Source organism: Pan paniscus, chromosome 1, assembly GCF_029289425.2.
Source record: "Pan paniscus chromosome 1, NHGRI_mPanPan1-v2.0_pri, whole genome shotgun sequence".
Taxonomy (NCBI): Eukaryota; Metazoa; Chordata; class Mammalia; order Primates; family Hominidae; genus Pan; species Pan paniscus.
Genome location: NC_073249.2, coordinates 150987444 through 151011865, shown reverse-complemented (window position 1 = coordinate 151011865; position 24422 = coordinate 150987444). Strand labels below are relative to the sequence as shown.

Below are 24422 nucleotides of genomic sequence, written 5' to 3'. Positions count from 1 at the left end.
TTAGCATGTAGTGCCATTTAAGGAAACAGCATATGTGGCAGCCTTCATACTAAACTCCTTTTGAAAACCTTCCATTGCCAAGTGCAATAGCTCATGCCTATAATCCCAGCACTTTGGGAGGCCAAGGAAGGCTGATAGCTTGAGTCCAGGAGTTTGAGGCTAGCCTTGGCAACATAGCTAGTCTTTTGTAGAGACAAGACATTGTCTCTACAAAAACTGAGAAAATTTGCCAGGCATGGTGATGTATGCCTGTAGTCCCAGCTACTCCGGAGGCTGAGGTAGGAGGATCACTTGGATCACTTGAGCCCAGGAGGTCGAGACTGCAGTAAGTTATGATTGTGCCACTGTGCTCAGCCTGGGCGACAGAGTGAGATCTGTCTCGAAAAAAAAAAAATTATTAGAGTTTGAAAGAGCAACAAGACCTCCTATTTATGTATAAAATAAGAATTTAAAAACCATGTGACTCTTTAAAACAGAGTGATTTTTCTCATTAAAATTTATTCATTTTGTTTTGTTTTTGTTTTTCTTGTTTCTGGTCACCAGGAATGATATCACAACTTGGAGAAAAATATAGTCTTCCTTTAAGGACAAGTTTTAGCTCTGCTCGAGGATTTTTCATCCAGATGACTACAGATTGTATAGCCCTACCTACTGATCAACTTCCTTCAGAATTTATTAAGGTTCATTTTAGAGTGGTTAGGAAATTAGTGTTTCTGATTTTATAGAATTACGTCTACATATTTTTGGGACTTCTTGAGTTTTGCAAGCCAAATTTCTGAATGTTCTATATCTTCTCCTATTCCTACCCACCCACCTAACTAATGTACTAATCTAAGAGTGATTTAGACGCTTTTGCAGAAATACCAAACTCAGTGTTTTCCACAGTTCTGGGAGCTTGGTGTAAGAAAAAAAGGAAAATGAAGAAAGAACATCCAAAAGCTGTTTATGATAAAAGAAATTAGGAAAATACCACACCATTTGCCTGTTAAAGGTTTAAAAAGTCCTGAAGTAAATAAATCTACTTAACTTTTAAAAATCTAATATTTCCAAACCTTTGTACCACAGGAATAATTTTTCCTATATAGCTCCTTTACAATATACCAGTTTGGGAAAGTCTAACCCACTCTAATCTTTGTTCTATCTGCTTAGGGGGTACTTTTTGATAAGAACAAACCATTTAGCTTTCAGGCTTTTAGAGCTTGAGTAAGATTAGAGATTGACTTGAGGTTCAGATATAGGACAAGGGTTGCAACAGGGGTCAGAGATGGAGTGAGGATCACTGATGTCCATCATGCATGTTACTTGGTAATAAGATGTAGTGTTTTTAACATTTTAAGACCTATCAGAGTAGTCATCCCAGATGAACTAGGTCAAAATACCCTGCTTTTTAAAAATGAATGTATGGGTTAAAAAAATTTGGCTTTATCCTTTGAAGTGATCCACCTCTTACGTTTCACAAATATTATTTAGAACTTTCTTTGTGATACCATATCTCAAAGAGTAAAATGATTAACCTAAATACCCATATTTCTGTTGTTTAAAATCTTACATTTCATAGTAGTGTGCATTTATCTTGACATTTGTTTTTTAATCTCCCAGCAGATTTCTAAAGTGAAAAATTCTTACAGCTTTACATCAGCAGATTTAATTAAAATGAATGAAAGATGCCAAGAATCTTTGAGAGAAATCTATCACATGACTTATATGTAAGAGCATTTGAAGTATTTGAATATTGAATTAAATTGGTTTAATTTGAGAAACTGTTACAATTGTATTAGTTTAATTTTTATCTAATTACAGACAATTGTAGAATTATGCATGTTAGCAAAGGAAGTCTGTCTTTGTGATTAGAATCACTGAGCCTCACAGAAGCTTCGGGGAAGATCTAATTGCAAACAAATACTGTTATAATTGATATTTCTGTAATGTGCATTCTACCATGATGTAGAACTTGGCACATCAGGGGCTTACCTGGGCTTCATTCAGTTTATTATTTTCCTATGGTCTGTAAGTCCTCAGCTTCTTATACCTTGATATTAATAATTCAATAGCAATATCACAATAGTGTCAGTTCTTTTGCTGGTCATGAAATAGTAGCAATACAGCTAGAAAGAAGAAGTAGAAGATTTAGAACACTTATTAGGCTGAAGTAATAAAGAGAAAGGTTGGGCTTTCAAGACAATTTCAAGGCATGTACCACAAACATTTTAATATATAGTAAGTTTTGGGTACATATTTATCTTTGCAAGAGAAAAACTTTTTGCACTATATCACAGTATAACTCTGCCTTATAAAAACTTAAATAATTATATTATTCAGATATTGTGTCTGTGTGCATGTGTGTGAGTGAGAGAACAAGAACGAGAGAGAAAGAAAAAATGGATGGAGAGAAAATGCATATAGTTTTTGTGTTGAACTTAACATTTGCAAATTCACAAAGTGATTAGCAAATGGGATCTTTCCAAGTATAATGAGGGCTTGATTTGACCTATATCAAATATTCTTAATAATAAAAACTTATTTTATTAATATCATATAAAAGCAGTTATTTCAAAAATGTTATGTTAATACACCAGAAGATAGATTCTTTGCCACTAAGTAGCTGTGATCTTGAGCAAAAACTTCAATTTCCTCATCTCTAAAATGAGACAGATGAACAATAGGCTTTATCTATAGTGTATAACTCAGATGTGAATATTATTTTACTTCAGGCAATGAATTTAATATTATTTTACGATTACAATGTATGTCCCTTTTGAAAAAACATTATTACATGTCTTACCAAACATGTGTTTTCAGGATAGTGTGCAAACTGCTTAGTGAGATTTATGAACATATTCATTGCTTATATAAACTATCTGACACTGTGTCAATGCTGGATATGCTACTGTCATTTGCTCATGCCTGCACTCTTTCTGACTATGGTAAGTTGCTTTCTTTGGAATAAACATATTGCATAGTTAAATTTGTATTTGATTCAAACAATTTGATATAATAGTTATGACATTTAAAATTTTTAACTTGAAATAGAGTCTCTTGCCTCTGGTCCTAGACTAAGACACAAAATAAAGAAAGTGAGATTACCCTTAAAATTTTTTTTGAAGTAAAAATTATTCTCTCAGAAATTGGCAAACCAAAAAGAAAAAATTGCAAGAAACTAAAGATTCCCCAAATAAGAAAGTCTGCAAGAGCTGTCTCCTTGGTAAAAATGACAGTGATCTAAATTTATAAAGTTCAAATCTGAATACTTATTAGAAGCAGCGTGATAAACGTTAATAGAGAGAAATGCATCTCCAGAGTGAGCATTTTAATCCACTAGCTCTTTAGATGTGAACATACCAAAATTAGGAATTATGTAATTTATTTTTATATCCCAAGTCTATAAAAAGGCCATGAATATAAATGTTAAGTAATTTTCTCATGTTAAATGAATACTTCGAGTTAGTGCTTTGACATTTCTTATCTAACTTACCAGTAATAACCATACTCCAGTATGCAAATTTACTGGACTAGTATGTGATAATTATGGTTGAATAATTGTAGACTTCATTACATTAAAAACATTGAAATTCCTAATGTAAATCAGCAGTAAAATTTCTAAAATGTTATGTTAATTTACTTTTATGGGATGTATCTTAAGATTTTTTCATATTTCTTATGGAAATATTAACTTTTTCTATTGGTATTTTATAGGCCAAAACTTTTCAAACTTTTATATCTCCTTTGCGTCAAAACTCTACTTTAGGGGTCAGATATTCCAATGGTAGTTTTGTTTTTAAACTATTAAGAGATTTAGTCTTGCTTCATTTTAGTTTGAGAAGGATCATTCTGAAACTCCATATCTATAAATAATGAATTTTTGAAAATACTTAAAATTTTTTTTCTAACCTCACTTTTATGATGAATGTTTTCAAGTTTTTGCATTTTAGATAAAGGTATGGAACATTTTGGTTTTCACATATGCTTTCACCCTCTTCCTCCTCCCCCCACTTCAGGTGGTATCCATAGAGACCTGATCCTTATTCGTTTCTATAAATTAACAAGTTATTTGTGTTGATCTTCTCTATTCTCATTCTCTGAAATTTCCTTTTATATAAAATTTCTCCATGGGCTTAGAAAGAATTATTTTTATATTTGATTTTATTCTATAATCATACCTCAACTTATGAGCTAGGTGTTTGAAACCAGCCTGGGCAACATAGCTAGACCTCATTTCTAAAAATAAAAAATAAAAAAAAAATTGGTGAGAAGTGGTGGCAGGTGCCTGTACTCCCAGCTTCTTGAAAGGCTGAGGCAGGCAGGAGGATGGCTTGAGCCCAGGAGTTTGAGGCTGCAATAAGCTATGATTTTGCCACCGTATTCCAGCCTGGGTGATAGACCAAGACCCTGTCTCTAATAAATACATAAATAAATGCTAAGCGTACCAAATTTGAAATAATATTAAAGTAGGGAAGTAGTGTTTAAGGTAGAGTAAGTAAATGTGCAATTCTGTATTACCAGTAACCAACTATGATTTTTAAAGTACAATCAATGAGTACTTGGTTCTTTTTTATTTTTATGTTTATTTTTTTTTGAGACAGAGACTCACTTTGTCAGCCAGGCTGGAGTGCAGTGGTACAATCTCAGCTCACTGCAGTCTTCACCTCCCAGGCTCAAGAGATCCTCCTATCTCAACCCCACAAGTAGCTGGGACTACAGGCATGAGCCATTACACCTGGCTAATTTTTTTTTTTTTTTTTTTTTTTTGTAGAGATAGGGTTTGGCCATGTTGCCTAGGCTGGTCTTGAACTCCTGAGCTCAAGCAATCTGCCCTCCTCCGCCTCCCAAATGCTGGGATTACCAGCATGAGCCATCATGCCTGGTCTACTTGGTTCTTTTTAATCTACACAAAGCTGAAAATTTTATAAACTATTTTGGAGCTCAGGACAGTGGTAAAAAACTAAATTCTAGAGTTCTCTAGAAGTGAATAAAAGTTGTGATAGTGATTAGAGTGTGTCCATTATAATTTAGAAGAATTTGGGTGGGGATTTGGGATAATATAATACCTTAATGTTCTTATTCCAAATTGACCAGTGTGAAAATCACTAAGATATAGACAATACATACACACTACAAAATCTTTAGACACAAATATATTAATCTTTAAAAACCATTCTGTTTTTTTTCTTAAGTTCGACCAGAATTTACTGATACTTTAGCAATCAAACAGGGATGGCATCCTATTCTTGAAAAAATATCTGCGGAAAAACCTATTGCCAACAATACCTATATTACAGAAGGGAGTAATTTTTTGATCATAACTGGACCAAACATGAGTGGGAAATCCACATATTTAAAACAGATTGCTCTTTGTCAGATTATGGCCCAGATTGGTAAGTTATGGCTTTATTTATAATGACCAGTTTTACACTCTTTTCAGAATGCTTTGTGCCTAATTTTTTTAGGGCCATGTGCCTAATTAACCCAAGAACAATTTGGAGCAGATTCTGTTACCTAAAAGTATAACAGTGTGTCTGTTGTGTAAACTATAACTCTACTATTTGATATTTATTAAGCTCCATCCAATTTCAATTGCATTGCACTAAAATTTTTTTGGGATACTACAGAATTGGGAACATTCTTACTATAACTATTAAGGTTGCATCAAATATTACTAAATTGAATCATGCAATTATTTCTGGTTCAAACACAAAGTTTGTTGTGAGAAAAAGTGAAATGAGTAGGTTAAGCTGTTGCCTTTAATAATCCATGTGAGTTTTTTCCAAAATTATTAAATATAATATTGAGCAGAGAAACATTTCCCTTAACTTGAGGGGTACCAATAACTTGGCCATAGCAGTTGATATATTATACATACACATGTGCATACATGCATCTAAATGGCTGTCACTGACCCAACATTGTTACCTATTTCTTAATATGGAGGCCCAGCTTAACTCCTAATTCTGAAAACTGGGTTTCCTTGAGAACTATATGAATCAGAGATGAGATACTTGGCCAAAATGAAGTGGTTCTTAAGCAGGGGTGGTTTTGATCCCTTACCTCCCGACTCCCAGAATTTGGCAATATCTGGAAACATTTTTGGTTGTCACAGCTGAGGGGAGTGTAGAGTCCAGGAATGCTGTTAAACATCCTACAATGCACAGGACAGCTCTCCCTCTCCACGCTCCCCTGCTTTCCTCACCCCACCATACACACACACACATAAGAAAGATTTATTGAGCCCAAGATACTAGTAGTGTCATGGGTGAGAAACCTTGGTCTAATGTAATGAATTGTAAGGAGAACAAAGCAATAATAATATTGGTGATACAGTATAAATTCACCCTTAGTACTGGGACAGTCAGAGACGAATGAGTTAATGAAGAGTAAATATTTTATTGATTTTGTAGGTTTATTGGAATTAAAAGGACATTTTAGCTAATTTCCTTCGCCTTATAAGAATACTGTCTGGTTCATGTAAGACATAATACTTCGATTTGAATTAGCTATGAGGAGCTAATATATATGTATATATGTATATGTGTGTGTGTGTGTGTGTGTGTGTGTGTGTGTATGTGTGTGTGTATATATATATATATATATATATATATATATATATATATACCAGCCAGGAGGCTTCTGTAATAATCTAGATAAGAAAGGTTGAGAAACTTTTTGATGGAGGTTAAGAGAGCAGAGAAAATACAAACATATACCACATAATAATATATGCTATATGTATATATATAGGGTATATATATACCTTCTATATATAATATAAATATATATATTATATACATTATATATATAAAATATATATATAATACCGTATATATACTACCTAGTATATATATACTCACACTGGGTGTGTGTGTGTGTGTGTGTGTGTGTGTGTATATATATATATATATATAAAGGTATGTAACATTTTGGTTTTCATATATACTTTCACCCTTTTCCTCCACCTCCCACCTCAGGTGGTATCCTGAGTGTGTGTGTATATATATATATATATATATATATATATATATATATATATACACACATACACACACACACACAAACACTGGGTACATATATATATACGTATAACCTTCACATTTATTTCACATTTATATAATGAAGGTAATATATATGTATATGTAAAGTATTATATGTATTATATGTATATGTATTATATATTACATATGTATTATATACAATATATATACCTGATATATTTAAGGTATTATATATAATACCTTATATATTATATATATAATACCTTATAAGTTTGTTTATGTTTTTGTTTTTGTTTTTAGCCAGAAAGTTCTGATTCAAATTCTGGCTCTATCACTTCATTATTTATTTTCAGCAAACATTTATCATGAGATTATGTGTCAGAAGCCACTCTAGGTTCATAATTCATCCTTTTAGGAAAACAAGCAAAAAAATAGAGTAGAATGGAGGAGATACATCTTTCTAGTTTTGTGATCCTGAGCCTCCACTTTTTCATTTGTAAAATGAGAAAAATAATTCCCAATTTATTGGGTTATTTTGAAAATTAGGAAGAGTTGATATAAAATACCTAGTATGTCGAATGGTATAGGTGCAGTTATTATAATTACTACTGTTATGATTATTACTTTTATTTTCATTAATATTAGTCTGACTTTTGGTTTCTTTTCTTGCTACTCCTTATTCCTCAGAGTTAAGCCCTATTCTTTATCCTTTTTTTGTTTTTAATCTTGGAGTAATCTGGCTTTGGTTTTTTTGCTGCTATTATTTCACCATTTTACCTATACAGAATTCTGTATATGTGGTACGTTTCCCTTTCAACTATTTGTATATTTTATCTTCTTAAAATGTTAGAATGCATTTTAGATTTTATTCTATATTGAGACTGGTGCATTAATCAGATTGATTTGTTTTCAAAAAATGAATATTTTAGATGAGTTAGCACAAGAACTTCTTGGGCAGAAACAGTCTTGTGGGTGAAAATTCACCTTTTTTTTCTTTTTATTAAATGTTTTGCTTTTATTTTGCTTCTGAATGTTTCTCCATGTTTGTAATCACAGATATTTCTTTATATCTTTTTATAATGATTTTATTAACTTCAGCTTTATAGGCATTTTCTTCAGATTTTCATATTTCTTTTTTTAAATTTATTTTATTTTTGACATAATAATTGCACGCATTTAAGAGACACATAGTGATGTTTGAATACATACCATGTATAATGATTAGATCAGTGTAATTGGCATATTATATTCATAAGCTTTATAAGCATTCCCTTCACATTTTAATATTTTGAATGTTCTTTATCATTCAAGTAAGTTATTTAAAATTTTTATTGTGTTTATAACTGTCTGTTTGTTATGTACTTGAACATTTACTGCCTTATTTGAACTTCTGGATAACTTTGTACGGTAGGGCAACTTTTTTTGTTTTTTTTTTTTTTGAGACGGAGTCTCATTCTGTCGCCCAGGCTGGAATGCAGTGGCGCGATCTCGGCTCACTGCAGGCTCCGCCTCCCGGGTTCACGCCATTCTCCTGCCTCAGCCTCCCGAGTAGCTGGGACCACAGTTTCCCCCCAACACGCCCGGCTAGGACTGGGAAAGTTTAAGTGCTGTCTAAGCTTTTATAATAAGGGATAGAACTGGGGTCATGTCTTCTAATGCCATATCTAGTGTTCTTTCTACCATATAATCCTTGTAAATAATCTGAGAAGTACAAAATGTTATTAGTAATTATATTTTATAAACACATTTCAATTTATCTTCACCTTATATTTTACAGGATCATATGTTCCAGCAGAATATTCTTCCTTTAGAATTGCTAAACAGATTTTTACAAGAATTAGTACTGATGATGATATCGAAACAAATTCATCAACATTTATGAAAGAAATGAAAGAGGTACCCAAACAAAACTTTTCTTATGTTAAAAACATTAAATTATCTCACTAATGGCCAGTTGTCACATAAAATATTTTTATACTAAAATATGCAGATGTTGCTTATACCCTTTTCTAAGAGCCAGAGGGCAGTCAAAGACAGCCTCCTAATTTCTGTTTTATGTGGAAATGGAAGACAATGTTTAATTGAAAATATAATTTTAAGAGAAAGAGCTAGCATTATTAAGTAATAAAAGTGTGCCTAAATGTTTTTATAGGAAATACGTAAAAGACTTCAGAAAACGATAACTGGTTCAGTACCATTTTGCATAGTATTTATGGTTCTTCATAGGCTTGATTTTAAAACAAAAGATTACTGTGTTAGAAGGGTTTCAAAAATCATCCTCTTCTTTGTCCTCATAGAATTTTCACTCCCTGTACCAAAGTATCACCTATTTCTGATTGAGCAAACGTCAAGTAGGCTTTAGAACTGAAGGAATTAAGTGTAACTCTTGGGATATCTGTATTATGAATTTAGGATCACTGTTTAGTTGGAAAATTTTCTTCAAGTAGATAGGTGGTGACTAATCATTTGTCCCATGATTTATATAATTATTTATTGTGTATTGAATATCTATAATAGATCGTAGCAATATATTAGGCACTTAAGGCATATTTTTAAATGGTCCTAGCACTCAAAAAGCTTAGTCTCATAGAAAGGTAAAATGTCCATCAAAGTTACTATTGTGTCATAATATAATAAAGGTAAAATTCTATTTTTGAGAAAGAGGTTAATAATCTTCAGTGGAAAAGAGCACTTCTGTCAATTTAAGTCTTAGTCTCCATTAGTCATGGATTTAAATTTATTTGTTAAACCAAGAATCAAGACTTAGGTATTTTTTCTTAAATTTTTCTTTACTTCATCTTTACAGGGTATATAGTAATACTTAAATAAATTTGAGAGATGGTTTTGGATATTTTATAGCAGTAATTGATTAGTCATTTGTGGAGAAGAAAATGACCATCTTTGTGCTTAGTTTAAACATTTAATTTATTGCATTTTTTCACTGTATCTAAAGCATCAATATTTTAGATAATGGTTATTTACTCTGTTGTCTCATATACATATGCATATGTCTATTTATGTACACATCAGCTATTCTACTGGAATTATTAGTCATGAGATTTTTAGAAAAGAAAACAATATTATTTTCTGCTCAGCAGGATGTCTCTAAGAATACATTTCAGATGAACTTATAAAGAGACTGGGTTTCTCCTCATTTTTTCCTGTGATATTGACAGCTGTTTGGTTACAATGAATAAATATTAAAATTATATATTTCAGATAGCATATATTCTACATAATGCTAATGACAAATCGCTCATATTAATTGATGAACTTGGCAGAGGTACTAATACGGAAGAAGGTATTGGCATTTGTTATGCTGTTTGTGAATATCTACTGAGCTTAAAGGTATTCTTTTATTTTAAGTGTATTGATTTTGAGTCCTTCTTTATGTATCCTTTTATTATTATTGAATTTTATGGACACCCACAAATAGCTTTTAAAACAATTTAGATAGTAAACACATATCATCGCATTTATATTTTTGTTCCTTCATTTCCAGTGAAAGTGGGAATCATTAGTTTGATAGCCATGATATAGATAAGGAAAAGATGAAATCAAGAAATTCAAATAATGCAAAATTAGTCAGTTGGCTTTAATTTCATCAAATTCAGTAGCAAAATATGAAGGTCTTTCAGTAATTGCCTCCATGTGCAATGATGTTGACTATGATGTTACAACAGGAGGAAAGCACTAGGCAACTCAGGTAACTTTACAGAAAATCTGTTTTACCTAACTAAGTAAATTTTATTCCTTTAAAGAAAGTAGTTTTTCACAAATCAACTATGTAAAACATTGATTTTTGCTCTATTAAATTAATTTATAAAATATCTTTTTAAATGATCACTCACAATATATACAGATATGAACAAAACTGAGATAAAAATACTTTTTCTTATTTAAGATACCTTAAAATGTCCCTAAGATGAAGTGATTTACCTTAAATGAAAGTCCATAATGATTTATTTATTTTTATTATATTTATTTATTTTTTGAGACAGGGTCTTACTCTGTTGCCCATGCTGGAGTGCAGTGGCGCAATCTTGGCTCACTGCAACTTCCACCTTTCAGGCTCCAGCAATCCTCCTGCCGCAGCCTCCTGAGCAGCTGGGACTGCAGGCATGCACCATCATGCTTAGCTAATTTTTGTATTTTTAGCTGTGACGGGGTTTCACCATGTTACCCAGGCTGGTCTTGAACTCCTGGGATCAAGTGATCCACTCACTTCAGCCTCCCAAAGTGCTGTGATTGCAGGCTGAGCCGTCATGCCCAGCTCGTAATGATTTATTATATAGAATGAGAAAAATCTATTTTATGCTTAAAGGTATGTGATAAATCAAAAGTAATGGTAATAAATAATATTAGTCTTTGTAATTTTGAATGTGTCAGTTTCAATTTCTCATATAAATAAAGTGCATATATTACTTAAGATTAAAAGTTAATTAGTGCCTCTGATGGTTAATTTTACATGTCAGTTTGACCGGGCCACAGAGTGCCCAGACATTTGGTCAAACATTGTTCTGGATATGTCTGTGAGGGTGTTTCTGGATGAGATTAGAATTGGTAAACTGAGTAAAGCAGATTGCCCTCCCTAATGTGGGTGGGTCCCACTCAATAAATGCAAGCCTGAATAGAACAAAAAGCCTTCCAATGAGTAAGAGGAAACTCCTCCTTCCTGGCTGCCTTCAATATGGAAGATCTGTTCTTTACTACCTTCAGACTCAAACTGAAACATTGGCTTTTTCTGGGTCTGGAACCTGCCAGCTTTGGACTGGAGTTGTACCATTGGCTCTCCTGGACCTATAGCTAGCCCATTTTAGACCTTGGTACTTGTTAGCCTTCATAAATCACATGAGCCAGTTTCTTATGATGAATCTCTTCACACGCACACACACACACACACTCTCTCTCTCTCTCTCTTTCTCTCACTCCTGCCCCGCCCCCTCTCTATTGGTCCTCTTTCTCTGGAGAACCCTAATACAAATCTTGGTTCTGGTATGATCTGACAATAGTGGTAAGTAAAATATCACTATCGTATACTCTTAATCAACTGCTTGTAAGCAGCAGAGATCCAGGTGATTTTATATATGATACTTCCAAACATTTTTGGCAAACTAATGAATATAATGAAATTGGCTGGTTGCTCCTAGTGTCACTAGACAAAGTTGGGAAAGCAAAGGATGAACTCAAGGATTCAAATTGCCAGCTCAGGCCCCCACCCAAGGGACTTCCAGGCACTGCCCATCACATACTTGGTGAGGGCCTGCCTGTCACTACCAGGAAGAACCAGGCATCACATGTGTCCCTAGATCACAGCAGGGGGGCTGTAAGAAGGGTAGGGTTTCTTAACCTGGGATCCATGGATCCCCGGGCTGCATGAATCTGAAAACTTGAGTTCAGAAGCCTCAACTTAGATGGGAAAAAAGCCTCTTTATGGTCACTAACTTCTACTCGAAATTGAGCCTTTTCTTCCAGGTGAATGCAGGCAAACAAGCACACCAGGGTTAGCAGGAACTGTGCTTTCCCTAGCTAGAAACCACAAGTGTTTTCCAATTCTGCGACAGTGGCTGTAGACACCAGGAAATGTGCATCACTTCCTCACTGCTTCCAAAAGCAGGACTTAATTAGCCTTGCTGCTATTTAATGCATTATTTAATGTGTTAACTTAGAAGCATGTGTGTTACTTTTTAACTAAAAAATTTTAAATAACAAAAAAACACCAAATTGCCAGCTCATTGCTGCATAAATGACTTGAAAGCACCTAAATGTGCCCTGAAGGAAATCCTTATCTCCTATAGTCACAGGGTTGAGATTGCTGAAAATCAAACCCAGAATCTCATCCTATGCCAGAATTACAACACAAGTTGAACTCCCAGCTTTATAGGGTATCTCCTGTTAAAGTGAGGGCATTAGTTGGGAAGGAATGGGAGACTACCAGTTGGAATAGGAATGTGTAGGGAGACACTGATGAACCTGGGGACATTTAGGCCCTAAATTCTGATGAGTTGTCTTTGCCAGTAGAAGAGACCACTTAACTGCATCTGAGGGGATTAACCTAGCATTACCTGAGGAAACTGTAATGGCATCCCAGCCAATGCTGAGTCTCCTCAAGTCGCACTTCCACCACATTTCTTTGCTTCTAGACCTATAACTAGATCTCTAAAGGTGAGGTACAAAATGTGACTATAAGGAGATACATTGCACTCTGAAAGAACTACTTGAATTTTCTACTTTATACAGACAGAAATCCATGGAACATGCATGGGAATGTATTCTAAGGGTGTGGGATAAGGGTGGAAGGAACATAAAGTTGGATTAGGCTGAAGTTTTTGATATGGGCTTACTAAGCCAGGTGTGCATTTAATGTTGCAACTCAAAGAGTTAGAAAGCGATCTAACAGTTTGATTGACTGGCTGAAAAACAGACCAAAAGTTGGCCCACCATGAATGAGTTGCCTTGGTTTAATGCAGAGGAAGGGATTCAAAGCTTAGGGAGGTTGGAATGTTAGAGTGGGTTTGTCATTTAAGATCACTTACCCATCCTGGAAGAGTCCAAATGACATACCTTTTACCATGACTATGAGAAATAAATTTGTGAGAGGAGCCCTGGCAGCCTTGAAGAGCTCTGTTGTCACTCTTCTATGTAGGACAGACATTACGGCCCACTGTAAGGCCTTTACTGCAGGCACTGAATTGGAAAACCCAAATGCAATAGGAATAATTGGATCCCAGGGTGGTAGGGGCCAAGTTGTGGCACTCAGCCACCAAGGACAAGGTGGAAAAGTTACTGTAATGGGAAGCAGAGTTAAAGCAGCAATCAGAATAATCTGACCTACACAGACCAATGGCTTTGGATAGGAGGGCTACTAAATTCTGACTTGATCTGAATAAGCATAAAAGTTCTAGGTTGAGGTTTTATGCATGAGATCAGCAACAGGAGCCTGCAGTCACCAAGACTGACCTGGCTATAGCCATTACTGCATGCCCAGTCTGTCGGCAGCAGAGACCAACATTGAGTCCCCTTTATGGTACCATTCCCTGGTAGCAGATTACATTGTACCACCTCCATTATATTCATATTGGAACAGACACTTATTCTGGACATCAGTTTGCCTTCTGTATGTGTAATGCTTCTGCCAAAACTAACATCCATGGACTTAAAGAATATCTTATCTGCCATTATGGTATCCCACACAGCATTTCTTCTGATCAAGGAACTTACTTCACAGCAAATGCAGTGCTGCAAAGGGCCTCTGCTCATGGAATTCACTGTTTTGACTGTGTTTACCAACCATCTTGAAGTAGTTGGCTTGATAGACTGGTGGACTAGTCTTTTAAGGACTCAATTACAACACCAGCTAAGTGGCAATACCTTTCAGGACTAGGGAAAGATTTTCCAGAAGGCTGTATATGCTTTGAATCAGCTTCCAATATATGATGCTGTTTCTCCCATTGCCAGGATTCATGGGTCCAGGAATCAAGAAGTGGAAATGGAAGTGGCATCACTCACCATTACCCCTAGTAACTCAAGGGCAAAATATCTGCTTCCAGTTTCTGTAACCTTGCTCTGCTGACATAGAGGTCTTAATTCCAAAAGGAGTATGCTTCCACCAAGAGACATAGCAATAACTTTTTGACCTGGAAGTTGAGACTCCTGCCCAGCCACTTTGGCTGTCTTATGCCTCTGAATCAACAGGCAAAGAAGGGAGGTATTGTGTTGGCTGAAGTGATTGATCCTGATTAGCAAAGGGAAATTGGACTACTACTCCACAATGCAATAAAGAAAGAATATGTCTGGAATACAGAAGATTCCTTAGGGTATCTCCGTTCTGTCATGCTCTGTGTTAAAGGGCTGTGGAAAACTACAACCCAATCCAGGCAGGACTATGAATGGCCAAGACCTTTCAGGAATGAAGATTTGGTTCACCCCACTAGTTAAAGAGCTCTGACTAGCTAGGGCTTGCTGAAGCCACAGGAAATACAGAATAGGTAGTAAAAGGAAAAGGTAGTTGTAATTACCAACTACAACTCTCTTACCAGTTACAGAAATAAGGACTGTCTGTAATTGTCATGATTATTTCCACCTCATTTGGTATGATTTTTTTGGTGTGTATATATATACATATATTAAACAAATATTTTATTTCTTCTTATTCTCTTATAATGTAACATAAGATGTGTTGACTTCACATCATATTATTTAAGTATTGCCAATTTCACATTATAGTATTTAAGTTATGAGATATCAAGAAGAATGAACATCACTCAGTGACGTTACCTCCTTTTCTGGAAAAGGGGTTAGTGCTTTCTCAGTTGTGCTGAAGACAGTTGTATCATATTAGACGGAAGTATGACCTAATTATTGTCTTCATTTGTAGATTAAGTGTGGTATAAGGAGATGCCTATGGATGCCAAGTTTACAAGGGGTGGATTTGTGTTGAATAGTTTTATGTGTCAACTTGGCAAGGTCATGGGGTGCCCAGACATTTGGTCAAACATTCTGGGTTTATCTGTAAGGGCATTTCTGGGTGAGATTAGTAGACTGAATGAAGCATATTGCCTTCCCTAGGGTGGATGGGTCCCATCCAATAAATTGAAAGCCTGAATAGAAGAAAAAGGCCGATCCTTCTAAGAATAAGAGAGAACTTACTGCCTTCAATCTGAAATACTGAAATACTAAATTGCCTTCAGACTCAAACTGAAACATTGGCTCTTTCTAAGTCTACAGCTTGCAGACATTTGGACTGGAGTTATTCCATCAACTCTCTTGGGTCTCCAGCTTGCTGACTGCAGATTTTTGATCTTGCCAGCCTCCGTAATTGCATGGGCCAATTCCATATAATAAATCTCTTTACACACATACAACACACACACACACACACACACACACACACACACACACACACACACATCCTATTGGTCTCTTTCTCTGGAGAACCCCATCTAATACAGTATCTGTTTTCTTTTTTTTAATTTTTTTTTGAGATGGAGTTTTACTCTTGTTGCCCAGGCTGGAGTGCAGTGGCATGATCTCAGCTCACTGCAACTTCCACCTCACAGGTTCAAGCATACAGTATCTGTTTCCAAAGTATTCTACAATAGTTTAAAATAGTGTTTTTAGTATTACTTTACAATATTATTTTCTAGTATAAATAATTTAATAAAAATGTAATATTGCTACTTATTTTAAATTTAATTATTATTTTCTAACACAGTATCCTTAGTGCCTAGCACAATTCTTGCAATAGATAGGGTCTGAATAATTATTTGCTAAATTGAATTAACCTGAAATAGAGTTTACAAAGTTCCTCTAATAGATTGGTTTGGCATATAACTTTTAAGGACATTATTGTTATTGAATATAGTCTCTACCTTTTAAATAGCTTACTGTGTTCTAAATATTTCCTGTAGCTTTATAAATTTGGTTTTGTTTTATACTCCTTTTGATTTGTTGAGTAGGTATTTAAGAATTTTCATTTTTCTGTCATATACAAAATTATTCCTTCCCTTGCTTTTCACTTTCCATAGTTGATAGCCATTTTGCCAATCAATTATTTTTACTATCTTAATATTTAAATTTCCACTGAACACCTACCTAATTTGTCACTCATAGTGTCTTAAAACATAACTGGTTATTCAGATCTCTATCTGCCTTACTAAATTCTGGGCTGGAAATCTTGTGCTGGCTGTAAGTCACTTGAACCACTTTCATCAAAATCACCTAAAGTACTTACAGAAAATGCCATTTCCTGGGGCCCCACATTAGAACTATTGGTTGACAATTTTTCAGGGGATATGTACCAAGAATTTGCATGTTTAACAGGCTCTCTAAGGGATTACTAATGTTTGAGAGCCATTATCTTAATAAGTGTTCTCAATCTTTCTTTTTCCTCTACCAGTACCTAACCCAAACACAATGAAGTCTAAAAACTAAAAACTTTTCGAATTTGACATACCTAAGACAATCTCTTGATTCCACTGCCAAAACCTAGTTACAACTAGGGAGGCTACTTTTATAGTTAAGTTTTTTAAAAATTGAGGAAAATATTATTTTTTTTGCATGTGAGTTACCTTCCTAATAAATGATTACCTCAATTCATAGCTTTGTTTCTGGTAAACTTCATCTTTTCAATATCTTCAGATATATTTTTTAGGATTTTATTTTCAGTTTTGTTCTCTTTCCCATAATGTGGCATACACGTCTGTGCACAAACATAATAAACATATCTTCTTCATTTAATATAAAATCTCAAAACATTTTAAAATGGATTGATAATGTTAGCCTCCAAATTATTAGTTTTATTCCTACATCTCTGCCAAGCTACTTAGAAAATTAAACTAAAATTTTATGTTCACATAGTTAAAATAGAATTTTCTAGTTAATTTTTAAAGTACTAATATTCATTGTCTGTTATATATTCCAGGCATTTACACTGTTTGCTACACATTTCCTGGAACTATGCCATATTGATGCCCTGTATCCTAATGTAGAAAACATGCATTTTGAAGTTCAACATGTAAAGAATACCTCAAGAAATAAAGAAGCAATTTTGTATACCTACAAACTTTCTAAGGGACTCACAGAAGAGAAAAATTACGGTACTGCATATAGAAATTATACCTATACATTCAAATACTATATATTCTCCTAAGACAAACTTTCATCTCTTCTTTACTTGGCTGTTAATCTAAGGAAATTTTCTCATTCTTTTGAGTGCTTATATTCTCTTAGATTGTATTTTCTATGTCAAGCTCATTGTATCTATATCTAGATATAGATATATAAATCTTTTTAAATTTTTATAAGCCAGTAACTATGTAAAAATACAGTGACAACTGAAAACCCTAGAAGTATTAGTTTCCTTAGAAAATGTAATTTATCTTATATTTGCAAGTTATATAATGAATTGAAAATTATATATTTTCTACACAATCTTTCAGTAGCAGGGTCCTTCCTCTGTTTTTCTTCAGGTTCTGGGTACTTGAAAATTAAATCTAAAATCTTAAATCTTAAAAGAGAATGTATTACCAAACCATATGATTTTTTTTTTTTTTGAGACAAAGTCTCACTCTGTCGCCCAGGCTGCAATGCAGTGGCACTATCTCTGCTCACTGCAACCTCCACCTCCCGAGCTCAAGTGATTCTTCTGCCTCAGCCTCCCGAGTAGCTGGGACTACAGGCGTGCACCACCATGCCCAGCTAGATATTCTTCAACTTGATTAGATACTTTCTATTTAAATCATTAAGTCTCACAGATTCAGAGAATTTTCAATTGGTCTGTACATATAAGTTTCAAAAATTATTTTAGCTATGGATATGACCCTTGAGGGAAAAAAACCATCTTTGTTTTGCTATTCGAAATGGGAAATCAACTGGATTACTTATTTATATCAGATGTTTAAAATTTATGAGCCTCAATTTCATGATCTATGACATGGGAATAATTTTTTATATATGTAGAGTTGCAAAGATTCAATGAATTATCAAATGTGAGCTGTGTGGCACACTGCTTAGCAATTACTAATGTCTCAATAAATTTTGATGTTGCTTCTATTTCTAAAGCAATAAATACAGTAAGCTATTGGTGTACAGTAGAAAGCCATATGGCATTTATACAATAAAATTAAGCTCTAAAAACATGAGAATTATAATTGATACTTTGAATTTGCATATAGATTACTCACCAACTGTTATATCTTCTGAGAAATTCCTGTCTCATTGATTTAGGTGGGTGAATGTTTAGCTGTAGTGTTATCCCTGTGACTAGCTATTATCTTCCCCTGCAAAACTCATATGCCTTTTGACCTTCTGTTAACCAACTATATTTGCAAATGGAATTTCAATATTATTATTTTCTAACTATCTCTTTTGTTCCTGATATCTCAGAGCTATATTGAGAGGTAACTGATATTCTAATTTGCCCTATGTGTCTTGGATAAGTAATTAAATCTAATAATTGGCGAGTTGTCATCCAGAATTTTAGAAAGCTTAATTCTGAGAATTATTGAGTAGTTCAGAAGTGCCTCTAGAAGGGAAGTTTAAATCTGTGACTAAAAGATTAATACTAGTTAAAACAAGCATAAAAATGCCAGCAGTAACAATATTGAAGCCAAATTTAAAACAAATACTTCTAGGATTAAAAGCTGCAGAGGTGTCATCACTTCCACCATCAATTGTCTTGGATGCCAAGGAAATAACAACTCAAATTACGAGACAAATTTTGGTAAGAAACTTTGTTCTTATTTGTTCTTCAAATTAAAAAAAATACTTTTAGTGTAGATTTTTATTATGACCTTTGATCTAAATATATAATAATTAATATAATAATTAAAATATTTAAAATTAAAACCTAATTTCTAAACAAAGAAAATTAATTTTACTTCTTAAAACTCTTTTGGTTTGGTCTATTATAATCCTCGCAGCAAATCAGCTAACAAGCTAGGAGATAAAAATTAAACAGTTTAGTTTCTAAAATAATTATTGCTATACTAACTTTATGATGAGGAAATAAATCTATTTTAAGTGGACATTAAAAATGAAAATCACTATGCACAATATTTGTATAATTATATATTTTTTATAGTTTTCAAAGCTTTTCTACTCATCATATGTAAGCCTCATAACTCTTCATGAAGTAATTAGGTCTTTATAGTAAAAGATTAAAAAAGGATTACTTCTACTCTTAATTTTACAGGTTCACAGAGGTTAAGTGATTTGTTAGGAAGCAGTAGGTTCAACACTAAACTCACATCTGTTGACTCAAAATTTGGAAAATTTTGGTTGCTTTATATAAATGTTTTTGGTTTTGGGGTTTTGTTTGTTTGTTTGTTTGAGATGGAGTTTTGCTCTTGTCATCCAGGCTGGAGTGCAATGGCATGATCTCAGCTCACTGCAACCTCCGCCTCCTGGGTTTAAGCGATTCTCCTGTCTCAGTCTCCTGAGTAGCTGGGATTACAAGCGCCCACCACCACACCCGGCTAATTTTTTTTGTATTTTTCGTAGAGGTGGGGATTTCGCCATGTTGGCCAGGTTGATCTCGAACTCCTGACCTCAGGTGATCCACCAACCTCGGGCTCCCAAAGTGCTGGGATTACAGGTGTGAGCAACCGCTCCCAGCTGCTTTACAGTGTTTTAAAAATGCAATGTGTTCAGTAAACTGACCTAGGTGCAGTGTGATATTTTCTTCAATAACAATTTTCTGTGTCCATCACTCTTTCTTAACCTGTCTTCCATTTTTAATTCCTCTCTCCTTTAAGTTCCTCTACTGTCTCTGTGACTTCACTTGCCTAATTATCTATTTGAATCTCTTAGTCAGAAATTTTAACTGTTCTGTACTCTGAAGAAGCTCTTATTACCTAACTCTTTAGAGTTCATCTTACCACATTTCAATTATGGACCACCTCTCTACTAGCCTTCTAGTAGGCTTTGATTCTCCTAATGAAGTTTGAAAAATATTCGAAACAAGCTATTTTTATCCACTGCAAATTCATATATTCTGATTTTAGTTGAATATTTTACTGGATAATTGTGATTTTTTTCTTTTTTTAATTGATAATAGTTGTACATATTTTGGGGGTACATGTGATATTTTGATACTTGCATGCAATGTGTAATGATCAAATCAGGGTAGTTGGGATAGCCATCACCCCAAACATTTATCTTTACTTCATGTTGAAAACATTGCAATTCTTATCTTCTAGCTATTTTGAACTATACGACACATATTAACTATAGTCACCCTACTGAACTATCGTACACTAGACTATTTCTTCAATCTAACTGTATTTTTGTACGCATTAACCAACCTGTATTCATCTCCTTCCTCCTCCAAACCATTCCTAACCTCTAGTAACCATCAATGAGCTCTTCACCTCCATGAGATCAACTCTTTTAGCTCAGGCATATGAGTGAGAACATGTGGTATTTGTCTTTCTGTGCCTGGTTTATTTCATTTAGCATAGTGATTCTTTATCCATGTTGCTACAAATGCAAGGATTTCATTTCTTTCTTTTTTGGCTGAATAATATTCCATTGTGTATATTTACCACATTTTCTTTATCCATTCATCTGTTAATGGACACTTAGGTTGATCCATATCTTGGCTATTGTGAATAGTGCTGCAATAAACGTGGGAATATAGACATCTCTTTGATATACTTATTTTCTTTCTTTTGGATAGATGCCCAGCAGTAGGACTGCTGGATCATATGATAGTGCTATTTTTAGTCTTTTGAGAACCCTCCATACTATTTTTCATAGTGGCAATACTAATTTACATTCCCATCAACAGTGTATGCGCATTCCCCTTTCTCTATCCTCACCAGCATTTGTTAATTGTCTGTCCTTTGGATAAAAGCTATTTTAATTGGTGAGATGATATCTCATTGTGGTTTTGATATATATTTCCTTAATGACTGGTGATGTTGAACATTTTTTCATATACCTGTTGGCTATATGTTTGTTTGTTTTGTTTTTTAATCTTTTATTTCACTTATGTTGTTCCCTCTGCTAAGAATTTAATTCCTCTTCCTCCATCTACCTCATCCATATAATTTTTATTTAACATTTTTACCTAGCTCAGATGTGAACTTCCCCAAGAAACTTCCCTGAATTTTTTTCCAGTGGAGCAATGTACTCATTTCTTGTTCTTAAGGGCCCCTTTTCACAACAACTATGATGTAGTTGCAATAATATACCCACATTGCCTATTTTTTGTTTATTTTTATTTTACTTTATTTTAGATTGAGGGGGTACATGTGCTTGCTTGTTACATAGGTATATTGCATACTGCTGTGAGTTGGGCTCCTAGTGTACCCAATAGCCAGATAGTGAACATTGTAACCAATAGGTAATTTTTAACCCTTGCCACCTCCTACCTTTCCCCCTTTTGTCCCCAGTGACAGTTATTTCCATCTTTATGTCCATGTGTACCCATTGTTTAGCTCTCACTTATAAGTGAGAACATGCAGTATTTGGTTTTCTGTTTCTGAGTTAGTTCATTTAGGATAATGGCCTCCAACTCCATCTATGTTGTGTAAAGGACATGATTTCATTCTTGTTTATGGCTATATAGTATTCCATGGTTTTCTTTATGCAGTCAACTATTGGTGGGTGTTTAGGTTGGTTCTATGACTTTGCTATTGTGAATAGTGCTGTGATGAACTAGGTACAGGTGTTATATATGTGTATGTGTGTATATATATATATATATATATATATATATATATATATATATATAGTTCTTTTAGTTCTTTGAGAAATCTCCATAAGGTTGAACTAATTTACATTCCCACCACCTGTTGGCTATTTGTATGTCTTCTTTTGAGAAACATCTATTCAGATGTTTTGCCAATGTTTTAATTGGGTTTATTTGGTGGGATTTTTTTGCTATTGAGTTGAGTTACTTAGAAGTTTTGGTTATTATTTCTTTGTTATTATTTTGCTTAATTTGGTTGTCAGAAGGAGAGCTTGAAAATATTTCCTCCCCTTCTGTAGGCTGTCTCTTCACTTTGTTAATTTTTTTTGCTATGCAGAAGCTTTTTAACATAATGTAATTATATAAGTCTATTTTTGCTTTTATTGCCTGCACATTTGAGGTTTTACCCAAAAAGTCTTTGCCCACATTAATATCCTAAAGCATTTCCCAATGTTTTCTTCAAGTAATTTCATAGTTTCAGGTCTTACATTTAAGTCTTTAATTCATTTTGATTAGATTTTTATATATGGTAAGAAATATGAGTCTGGCTTCATTCTTCTGTATATAGTTATCTATTTTTCCCAGCACTATTTATTGAAGAGACTGTCTTCTTGGTATCTTGTTGAAAATGAGTTGGCTGTAAATGCTTGGACTTATTTCTGGGTTCTCTATTCTGTTCAATTTTTTGATGTGTCTGTGTTTATGCCAGGACTCTCTTGTTTTGGTTACTATGGCTTTGTAGTATATTTTAAAGTCAGATAGCATGATGTTTCCAGGTCTGTTCTTTTTGTTCAGGGTTGCTTTGACTATTTGAAGTATTTTGTGGTTCCATATAAATATTAGGATTTTTTTCCACTTCTGTGAAGAATGTCTGTGTTATTTTGATAGGGATTGTATTGAATCTATAGATTACTTTGAATAGTATTGACATTTTAGCAGTATTTATTCTTCCAATCCATGAACACATTTATAGAAATATTTATTCTTCCAGTCCATAAATGGGATTTCTTCTTGTATTTTTTTCAGTTTGTTCACTATTGACTTATACAAATGGCACTGATTTTTATATTTTTGGTGGAGTCTTTAGGGTTTTCTAAGTATAATATGTCATCTGCAAAAAGGATATTTTGACTTCTTCCTTTCCAGTTTGGATGCCCTTTGTTTCTTTCTCTTGCTTAATTGCTCTGGCTAGGACATCCAGTACTATGTTGAATAAAAGTGGTGAAAGTGGGTGTCCTTGTTTTGTTCCAGAAGTTAGAGGAAAGACTTTCCATTTTTACTCCCATAGTATTATTTAGTTGTGGGTTTGTAATGTATGTCCCTTATTGTTTTGAGGTGTGTTCCTTCTACACCCAGTTTGTTGAGAGGTTTTGTCATAAAGGAATGTTGAATTTTGTCAAATACTTTTTCGGCATCTATTGAAAAGATCACATGGTTTTTGTCCTTGATTCTGTTAATATGACATATCATATTTATTGATTTGCATATGTTATATCATTCTGGCATCCCTGGGATGAATTCCATGTAATCATGGTGAATGATCTTTTCAGTGTGTTGTTGTATTTGGTTTGCTAGTATTTGGTTGAGTTCTTAATTTATGTTTAACAGGAATATTGGCCTGTAGTTTTCTTTATTTGTTGTTTCATAGTCTGGTTTTGATATCAGGGTAATACTAGCCTCATAGAATGAGTTTGGAAGTGTTCCCTCCTCTGTAATTAATTGAAATAATTTGATTAGACTTGCTATTCATTCTTCTTTAAAAATATCTGGTATAATGCAGCAGTGAAGTCCTCTGGTACTGGCTTTTCTTCTTTTTCTTTTTCTTTCTTTTTTTTTTTTTTGACAGGATCTTGTTCTGTTGCCTGGACTGGAGTGTGGTGGCGCAATCCCAGCCCACTGCTTACTTGACCTCCTAGCTCAAGCAATCCTCTTACCTCAGCCTCCCAAATAGCTGAGACCACAGGTACACACCACCACATCTGGCTAATTTTTATTTATTTACTTTTTTGCAGAGATGGGGGTCTCCCTATACTGTGGGGTTTTCTTTGATGGGAGATTTTTTATTATTACTTCAATCTCATTATTCATTATAGGTCTATTCTTGTTTTCTATTTCTTCATGCTTCAATCTTGGTAAGTTGTATGTCTCCAGAAATTTCTTTCTTTCTTTTAAGTTTTCCAATTTGTTGGCATATAGTTGTTTACAATAGTCTCTAATGATCCTTTGTATTTCTGTGGTATCAA

At 34.0% G+C, this 24422-nt stretch overlaps 1 protein-coding gene across 4 annotated transcripts in view; it reads left to right on the top strand.

The window, feature by feature from the left end:
• The window catches only part of MSH4 (mutS homolog 4), a 121590-nt gene that overhangs the window by 84562 nt on the left and 12606 nt on the right, over window positions 1-24422 (top strand). Inside the window, exons 12-19 of one of the 4 annotated variants that reach the window (XM_003830571.5) lie at window positions 544-680; window positions 1603-1706; window positions 2800-2924; window positions 5172-5372; window positions 8761-8879; window positions 10203-10331; window positions 17407-17581; window positions 19118-19206. In XM_003830571.5, the coding sequence (XP_003830619.2) occupies window positions 544-680; window positions 1603-1706; window positions 2800-2924; window positions 5172-5372; window positions 8761-8879; window positions 10203-10331; window positions 17407-17581; window positions 19118-19206 (1079 nt within the window). Of the gene's footprint in view, window positions 1-543; window positions 681-1599; window positions 1707-2799; window positions 2925-5171; window positions 5373-8760; window positions 8880-10202; window positions 10332-17406; window positions 17582-19117; window positions 19207-24422 lie in introns of all 4 variants that reach the window. The other 3 variants (XM_055117139.2, XM_055117145.2, XM_055117143.2) reach the window with 3 other exon arrangements.